The 9,059-nt window shown below is 57.3% G+C and overlaps 1 protein-coding gene across 3 annotated transcripts; it reads right to left on the bottom strand.

Moving 5' to 3' along the window:
- Positions 1–143: 143 nt before the first annotated feature.
- PHOSPHO1 (phosphoethanolamine/phosphocholine phosphatase 1) lies at positions 144–7,291 on the bottom strand. Of its 3 annotated transcripts, XM_032616937.1 has the most exons (4): positions 6,972–7,291; positions 5,792–5,890; positions 3,719–3,828; positions 144–1,891 (listed from the first exon to the last, which is right to left on the bottom strand). In XM_032616937.1, exons 3-4 carry the CDS (start codon positions 3,761–3,763, stop codon positions 1,133–1,135), a joined length of 804 nt encoding a protein of 267 aa, XP_032472828.1. In that variant the 5' UTR covers positions 3,764–3,828; positions 5,792–5,890; positions 6,972–7,291; the 3' UTR covers positions 144–1,132. The 3 variants fall into 3 exon arrangements, with proteins under 3 accessions (XP_032472828.1, XP_032472829.1, XP_032472830.1); XM_032616938.1 differs by lacking the exon at positions 3,719–3,828 and having other exon boundaries at positions 6,972–7,290; XM_032616939.1 differs by lacking the exon at positions 3,719–3,828 and having other exon boundaries at positions 7,085–7,290.
- Between the last annotated feature and the right edge of the window lie 1,768 nt (positions 7,292–9,059).

The raw sequence follows: 9,059 nt of genomic DNA, 5'->3' as shown, positions 1-9,059 counted from the left end.
TCAGCCACCTTCACCTCCTCTCTTTTTTTTTTTCTTTTTTTTTGCGGTATGCGGGCCTCTCACTGTTGTGACTTCTCTGTGCTCCGGACGCGCAGGCTCAGCGGCCATGGCTCACGGGCCTAGCCGCTCAGCGGCATGTGGGATCTTCCCGGACCAGGGCACGAACCCACGTTCCCTGCATCGGCAGGCGGACTCTCAACCACTGCACCACCAGGGAAGCCCCTTCACCTCCTTATAGCTCTGAACACCAAAAGAGGGAGGAGGGCCTGGGTTTCCGCTGGCTCTGCTTTAAAACATCATGGCTTTCTGTTCCATACGGGGGAAGGGGGACTCAGAGGGCCCAGTCGGCGGGGCAACTTTGGTTAAGTTCCTGGTTTCTTGCTGCATAGACGAGGCTGGGGTGCGAGGAGATATCTTCGGGGTCTGTGAGGTCCCTGGCTGGCCAGACCCGAGCCCCGGACAGTGTGCTACCTCATTCGACCACAAGGAGGTGTCTGTGCCCTCTGGCTTTTTTTCCTGTGGGGATGCTGACACGGTTGCGGGGGCGGGGGGAAGGGAGGCCAGGAGTACAGTGTAGGGTCGCAGTAGGTAAAACAAGATCTAGGCCTGGGACCGTCGGCAGAGAGCGCCACCCCGCTCCGCGGGGAGTCCGGTGCGGGGGAGGGGTGGTGGAGAGTGCAGGGCCTGGGTCCCCTTGACAGAAGACTGGGGGTGGGAGGTCATGCAGCCCAAGGTTTAACTAAACCTTTAGTTAAAGGTTTAGTTGGTTTAACTAAACCAATGCAGCGGGAGATGTTCTACCCCGCCAGGGACCCCCTTCCTCCCAGCTGGGAGGACCAGGTTTTTGGAAACGCTGCTGCCTGCTTAGGTATGCGCACCACCCGGGTGGGGCGGACTCCGGAATTTGCTTGTAGTGGAACTGGGGGAGGCAGCAGAGTTGGGTTAACTGCATAGGCGGGGACAGCTCCGAACCCCTCTTTCAGTCCCCAGATGGACGAAACTAGGATTCCGGAAATTCCCGGAGGATCGTAACAAAGCGAAAGGGAAAGGGGGTAATAAAGCTAGGTTTGTCTTTCCCGACCCCCACCCCCTCACCCCCTCCCCGCCCGGGTGCCCCCTGCAGGCCACGTCCTCAACACGTCTTCAGCACCTGTTGCAGATGGAGGCGCACTTCGGTGGCGGTTTCCCAGGGCACCACCCTGGCGCAGAAGGAGCTGGGCTCGGCCTTCTGCGCCTCCTGGATAAGGCGGTGCATGGGGTAGCCCCGGCGCGGGAAGGCCACGTCGCCTCCTGCCAGCACCCCCATGGGGCAGAAGTCGTTGGCGCCGTCGCCCACGTAGAAAAGGCGCTCGAAGTGCACGCCGTCGTGGGCCCGCTCGCGCAGGTAGTCGCTGAGCACCTTGTGCTTGCACATGTTGGCGGGGCAGCGAGCGCAGCTGTGCGCGTGGAAGGGCCGCAGCGCCAGCAGCCCCCGAGCGTCGGGCCCCGACGGGTTGCTGAAGATGCGGCGGAACAGGCCGTGGTGGCCGGCGGCGCGCAGCGCACTCTCCACGCCAAAGGTGTTGGCGTCTGAGATAAGAATAACCTCAAAGCAGGCGCCCTGCTTGGCCACAAACTGCAGCAGCTCGCCCATGCCGGGCGACAGGGGGATGGCCTCGTAGATGGCGCGCAGGTCCCGGGGCCGCACGCCCTGCTCGCCCAGGTACTGGAAGACGCGCTGCATGTACTCGTTGTAGAAGCCCTCGCGGTAGGTGGCACGCAGGCTCTCAGGCAGCCGCTGGCCCGGCGCGGCGCGCACGATGGAGTCATCGCTGTTTTCATCCACGATAGTCTCGTCAAAGTCGAAGGTCAGGAGGAAGCGTGGTGCGCCCTGCGCAGCCATCCCGCCGTCCTGGGAGCAGGGGAGAGGAGGAGGGCAAGCGAGAGGGGGCGCGGCGGGAGCCGGCCAGGGAGAGGCTGGTTAGCGGGCCTCGGCCAGAGGCGCTGGCACATCCAAGACCTGAGGAGGACCCAAGGCTGGTTAAGCAACGCCGTCCCCACCCCCAGCCTTCCCCGCCCACCCCCTTGCACCTCTCGGTTAACTGCGCTGGGGTTTATCCTCAGGGGACCGTCCTCCTCGTGAACCCAGAAGGGCTTCTTTGGCACCTGCTTCTTTTACTCTCATCTGGGGCTATGGGGGCTTAACGAGGGTCAGTTTAAAAGAGTGGCAGAGCGGCTTCCAAGGAGGCGCTCCTTTGGTGAGGTTTCTGGACTAGAGTATTCTGGAGACTTCCAGTGACCCCAGCTGTCCATTGGATACAGGGAGGGTGGGAGGGACTCTCTACTCCCTCTTCCTTAACATAGTTAAGGGAAACCACCCATTCATCCAAATGCAGCAGCCTCCTCGTTCCCCTTTTTGGCCATGCACATCCGATGGCTTGTGGGACTGGTGGACAGGAGGAGCCAGGGAAGACTTGCTGGCACCACCCAAAGCATGTGGGCGATCAGTGCCAGGCCTAGAGAGTTAGGGGCCTGGGCTTCTGCACTGGCCAGAGAATTGGATTTTAGCTCTTGGAAGAGCCAGGTAGGTGGACTGACTATCCCAAATCCAGGCAGGCTCTCTGTGAGCTGCCTCCAGCCAGTGGCACTGGGCAGGGATCCGAGGATGGGACACAACTTCTCGGGGGAGTTTTAGGGCCCTGTGCTGACAGCTCATCACTAATCACTTGCCAATTCCCCGGGAGGAACTTGTCAGCAGGTGGGGTTTCTGCGAGAGTCCGAAGCAAGCGGGCAGCAGGAGAAGCAGTGGGGCTTGGGGAAGTCGGAGCCTCCCACACCAGGCCACGACATACCTGGGAGACAGGTAAGGAAGAGGAAAGAGAGCAGCAGTGGCTGAAAAGGCAGAGGAGGGAGCAGGTAGTGGGGACATGGGTGGGGGGGGGGGAATGAGGCAGGAGTGGGGAAGAAGAGGGCTAGAGGAGGAAGTCATGCTGGGGCCACGGGGAGGAAGGAAAACAGGAAGTCAAGACCCTGGGTTAACATGTTGTGGGGGGGGGTGGGAAACCACAAAGGGAGAAGTCAAGACCCTGGGTTAACCATGTTGTGGGGGGCGGGTGGGAAACACAAGGGAGAGGATGGGAGGCGACAAGGCAAGTATGAGGGCGCGAAGGCAAGCAAATGGAGAGCAGAAGCCCTCTGCAGCCTGGCCCTGCCTCTCTGCCTGCCAGCAGCTTTATGTGACAGAGGGGCAGCGAGCAGATTACGTACAGCTTCAGAATATCCACCATGCTGCCTTTCTGCCTCTCAACCCCCAACCCCAGTTAGTTGAGACAGAGCCACTCCTCTTTCTGGTTTCTTCCTAACTCCCTTTCCAATATTCCTGTGATGTTTATGGCCTGGTACATCCTGTAAACAGAAGGCCAAGCTCCTGATTTCCAAACTGGGATTTGAACCTGCTATCTGCCTCCCTAAGAGAATTGTCCCTTTGACTTCCATCCCTAGAGTCACTCTCTGGTCTCACCAACATCTATCTGTGAGTTTCAGTGGCCCACGATCCCTGGAGTGGAGGATGTAAAGCATCAGGGCCCCACCCCTGGGATGGAAGCTTCCAGGGATTAGTGGAGGTGCAGTAGAGGTGAGGGCAGGCTTAAAAGGGGCTGGATAGGGCTCCTCCCTCCCCATGATGGGAACATGGGATCTGAGGCCTCATCCTAAGAGACCCCTGGAGGGACCCACTTACCCTAGATAGGCATCGGAGGCCAGCAACTGGGAAACACCCGCTCATTGTCAGTACATCACCCTGGGCACCACCTGTAGGGACTGTTGGCCTCCAGCTGTCGTCCAGAGCTCCTAACAACCACACAAGGTCCGTTTGAGGGTCCCAGTCAGGTGGCTTTGTTCCTTGTCCTAACCCCTCTCCTGAGCCCCAGGAACCACTCAGTAAAAACAGCCCCTCAGATAGGCTAAGGACCACAAAGCCCTCGCTGGGCACCCTCTTAACAATCCCCTACGATGCTGGAAGGGTTACAGATGATATTATTGGAGACCTAGAAAGTTTAACCAACTTGTGCAGACATCACCCACTGTATGTGGCAGAGAGAGATCTCAAAACCAGATCTCAGTCTGAGACCAGTGCTTTTTTCTCTGTATGGTCATTGCCCCATTCTTGTGTATGGTGCATCATAGTTTACAAATCATCTTCACTCACATTCTCTCCCTGCTCATCACAATCCCATGAACTCAGCAGATGAGAAGGGCTCAGAGGTTAAATAACTTGCCCAAGGCTATGATGGTTCCATGGCACAGAGCCTGGTTCATGAAAACCTGGCCACAGCCTTGCCTGCCCTCTGCCCTCAAAGGGGAAGGGGCAGATGACCAGGCTCACTGCACCACAGCTGGAGGGCCGGGACCCCTGGGCACCACAGGATCTGGGACTGTCTTCCTCCCTGGTGCTTCTAGAGGCTGGCAGTCAGCAGGAGTCGGGTTGAAATTTCTGCCGGACTTTGCTATGTAACTTTGGGGACAGGGTTTGGCTTCGTGGGGGGCTTCACCAGTGCAGCTGCAAACCCACAACTCCAGTGCCTCCCCTCCATCCTGGGGTTAAATGAGAGACTAGATGCAGCTGGGACAGGTCTGGAAAGCTACTGTGAGCCAGGAGACTAGACAGGCTAAGGAGCAAAGGAGCAAAGGTCTGGCTGGCTGCTTCCCTCTGGTGGTGAGAGTGGGTGACACTGGGTACCCCTCTGACTTTGTCAAGTTGACTCTCCCCAGAGCATCCCAGGACAGCATGGAGAAGCTGTAGCCCTCAAGACAGAGACTGGGATATCCCAGGAGGGAGGGGCTCTCTCGCTCTCCATCTTGAGGTACCCCATCCCTCCCCACTCCCTGACCACACATGCGTTAAACCCTTTCGATAGGGATGGGATGTGGGTTTCAGCCTTTTCCCTAAGAACTTGTAATCTAGGAATTGAAGAGACACAGTTCAAGAAGATGGGAGAGGGCTTCCCTGGTGGCGCAGTAGTTGAGAGTCCGCCTGCCGATGCAGGGGACACGGGTTCGTGCCCCGGTCCGGGAAGATCCCACTTGCTGCAGAGCGGCTAGGCCCATGAGCCATGGCCGCTGAGCCTGCGCGTCCGGAGCCTGTGCTCCGCAACGGGAGAGGCCACAACAGTGAGAGGCCCGTGTACCGCAAAAAAAAAAAAAAAGAAAAGAAAAGAAAAAGAAAATGGGAGAGAAGGGGAGGGAGGCATGTGAGGTGAAGGAAGGGCACGTTTAGGGGGGTTAGAGGTGGGAGGGCTGTCCCCAGGCCCCATCTAGAGGGAGTTTCAGCCTTCCAGAATCCTGGCTGATATCACATGTTCCCCAGGGGCCAGGCAAATCCAAAGAGAAAAGGTCAAGGGATGCCACTCCCCTTGTAAAAGCAAACATGGACAGACATGTGCCGGGCAGATACAAAGATAAAAAAGGGTCTCCAGGAGCCACCCAGAAGCCAACTTTCACTGCCCTTGGTTCTTTTTCTTTTTTAAATTTGGTGGAATAGTCTACTGGGTTTTAATCATGTTCAAAACTTCTCATAGCAAAAGAAACAGTTACATTTTTTTCATCTAATACTAGTATTTAGGGAAATCAGTTAAACATTTATTTGGTGAGTTGCCCTTGTTTTAGTCCCCACAGCAGAAAGCCAGGCATCCTGGGTTTCTCCCCTCGAAACTGAGGCGGCCATGCTGTGATACCCACCCCTACCCCAGAGTAGTCAGAGGGACCCCAGGCCCCGCTTGGATCTGCCTCCCGTGACATTCAAAAAGGCACTCACCTCTGCTAGCTTTGTCCTGAGTGATCAAAACCTTTTGTGGTCACCAAAAAGCGTCCCTCAGAGGAAAGGGGGACAGGACCTCTGAGCTTCTCCTGCAGGCTAGAGTAGAGAGAGAAGGGTTTCATCAGGCTGGCAGGGAGTCCACGTTCTAGTCCTACCTAAAAGCACTGCTTCTCTCCTCCCCCCTGCCCCCTCCCCACCCACCCCGTTCACCTTTTTTACACAAGTGCTGCTACATTACATCTATGGGAATAGGGTGGGAGGACACCTGGGGATGGGGGAGGGAAACAAGAATAGGCCCTAAGTTTGAAAGGCCCCTCTTATGGACGGATGGAGCTTTAGCAGCTTTAAACGGTTTTCTACGAGAAACGTGCAGGATAAGGATGCGGTGGGGGCCAGGACCCCAGAGATACTATAGTAACGCATCCTCTTAGTATCAACCACTAGAAACCGGATGCCACCACTAGGATGGAATTCTCTCCCTCCCCCAGACAGCACTCCCAACTTCATCATGGTCTATTCCTTGCTCACCACGACCAGCAGTGAATAGGAAAGGCCCAGAGAGGTCAAGCTAACATCCTGGGTCACACAGCATCAGAATCAAGATTAGAACTCAGGGGTCTCTACTGCCTCTTGGGAAAACTGCAGCCAGAACTTTCCCTATTGCCCCCCTGGGTTGTGAGCTTGCAGTCCTGACTAGCTGGGTTGAAGTCCTGGAGCTCTCGTGCCAGTGAGGAAGCTGAGACCCTGAGTCACCTCTGGTCTCGCCCTGCCTGGGTGGACAAGCTAGGAGGGGGATCCTCAATGGGCAAGGAGGTGGCAGCTGACGGTGGAGTGGGGGGAGAGATATTTTTAGAGGTGGCTGGAAAGCAGGCACTCTGGCACACCCCCAGCTGGCGGGTGCTTCGCTCCAGTGAGGGGCGGCGGGCGGGCAGCCCGGGAGTCGAGGGGACTCGTGGGTGGCAGGGAGCAAGGGAGCACGGATTCCTAAGCCTTGTCCGAGTCGGGGACGGACCTAAACCCGGACAGCCCGTTCCTGGGGTAGGAGAAGGGGGACTCATTCCTCCGCCCCGGAGACTCCCCCAATGACACGCGCGTGAAAGAGCGCTCTCAGACTCAGCGCAGCCGCCACCCCACACTGGGACCCCAGCACTCCCCACCTCGGGAAACCAGGACTCACGTGGGGAGCGGTGGCTGCAGACGTCTGTCCCGGCTGAGTTTGGAGGTGTAAAGAGTGGGGAGAGGGGCTAGCTGAGGTATTTTGGGCGCAGGATGGAGTAAGGGGGTGCTTACGGAATTGAAGGGGACGCGGTGTCTTATCCGCCCCCGGATTTCTTGGGCTCCGGCTCTCACGAGTCCCTCCACTCCCGAGGGGCCATGGGTGATGTGCATCTGGACCGCTCTCTCCACTTGCCCCCCATCCCCACCCCGGGCCGCCGTCGCGTCCCCTTTCAATACCCGGGAGCCTGAGCCGGAGCCCAAGCCGCGGTTGGCGCTGCGGCTGCCGCAGCACCCTGGCCCACCGCAGTCCCCTGACGTCACAAGGGGCTGTCCAATCACAGTGGCGCCGGAGAACATTAAGGGGGCGGGCCGCCGCAGGCCACGCCTCCCGGCTGCCCCGGAGGCTCCCGGAGCGCAAGCGAAGGTGGAATTGGGAGCTGCGGGGAAGGGTAGGAGAGTGGAGGTGGAACGCGTCCCTTCAGAGGGGCGTGGGTGGGGGGCACCCTCATTAGAGCGGCTGCGGGCCTCTACGTAAGTCCCGAGCACACACCTGCAAGTGCCCGGGCTGTGGACTTTCTCCACCGCCGCCTCCAGAGCTCTGATCCCGGAGATTTGCAGAAATGCACCACCATCTCCAGCCCTTATTCCGTTCTGCTCTCCTAAGCCCGAGAGCAGGGATCGGTTGACCCCGCCGAGGAAAAGCAATTCCTCTCCCACGTGCGCATAGCTAGGTGCCCTCTGCCCTCCAGGCGGAGTCACTGCGCCCCGCTCCTTGGGACCCTTGCTCCCGTTACAGGTCACAGGGAGTTGCCGACTTTCCCACTCCCCTACCCTGTAAACACTAAGTTGGGGACCAAACTCTCTGCCCCTTTGCAAGTAGTGTGGTAAATAAAAAACCCACTTTCTCCTCGCTCGCTGAGTCCTTTCCTAGCCACACCCACCCCACCCTTATGCCCTCCCACCCTGGTGGTGAGGAGGAGAGAAGATTATGTTTAGAGAGGAAAGAAACTTATTTACTGAGAACATACTATGAGCTGGGTATCGTACTAGATCGCAGCACTTATGGTTGAATGTTGACAGCAGGAAAAATTGAGTTCAAACCCAGGCACACCTAACTCATGGGGGGTCACAAAGGGGCTGTGTGGGTGGGGAGAAGGTGGGCAGCCCCAGGCCTGGGGCTAGTCTCCCTGGCTCCACTCCTGGGAGAAGAGAGGGCACAAATGCAAAGGCCCTGAGTGACCTGGAGGCCAGTGGGACTGGAAACCAGAGAGGGAGCGAGGGTCAGCCAGGAAGTACCCTAATCTCTGTGCCAGGGGCTAGGGGTACATTGATGAATAGGGCAAACGTGTGCCATGTTTCCATATATACAAAGGGGAAGCAAGGCTTTAAATCTGCAAACCTGACCCTTAAAACCCTTGCCAGTAACTCCCAGTGCCCCAGCTCCTTCAACTGGTTTGCTGCTCCACTTCATCTCACAGCCCTGTCTTCACGCCTCACCCTTTCCTCCTGCTCCCCTGCAGGGGGCCCTTTCCTTCTCAGGACCACACCCACCCCATTTGCTGAGCAAGTTCAGCCTGGACATCATCTCTTGCCCTGTTACACATCCTGCACTTCCTTTTATTATACTGATCACGTGTGTGCTAACAGAGCGCGTAGTAGGTGCTGTAAATGTAGGGGGTCCCTGGAGAAAGAGATCAGGCATGGCTTTCTTGACATGAGAGAGGCCGTTTTTGACCTAAGCCATTTTGTGATCTGATCCAGGCCACGGTGCTTATCGTTAACAGGTCTCAGTAATTCATGAGTTTAAGGAAAGTGAGGGAATGCAGGAAAAAAGGAAAAGCCGTCAAGAAACAATAGCTCAGCTATAAAACAGAGTCCTGGATCCTCCTCAAGGGATCTGCATGACAATCTGATACATATCTTTGAGTTCTGTAGGAGCTAAGGCCCCTGCCCAGGTGGAGGATGGAGTGAGTGAAGATGTTGACCCTCCCGACTTCAATCAAGTAAAGCTTGAACTTTGTTGACCTTTGCCCCAGTTCATGCTGAA

This window comes from Phocoena sinus, chromosome 20 (genome assembly GCF_008692025.1).
Source record: "Phocoena sinus isolate mPhoSin1 chromosome 20, mPhoSin1.pri, whole genome shotgun sequence".
In the NCBI taxonomy this organism is placed as follows: domain Eukaryota; kingdom Metazoa; phylum Chordata; class Mammalia; order Artiodactyla; family Phocoenidae; genus Phocoena; species Phocoena sinus.
Note: the sequence above shows the minus strand (reverse complement) of the source record. Positions and strands in the feature narration are given on the sequence as shown.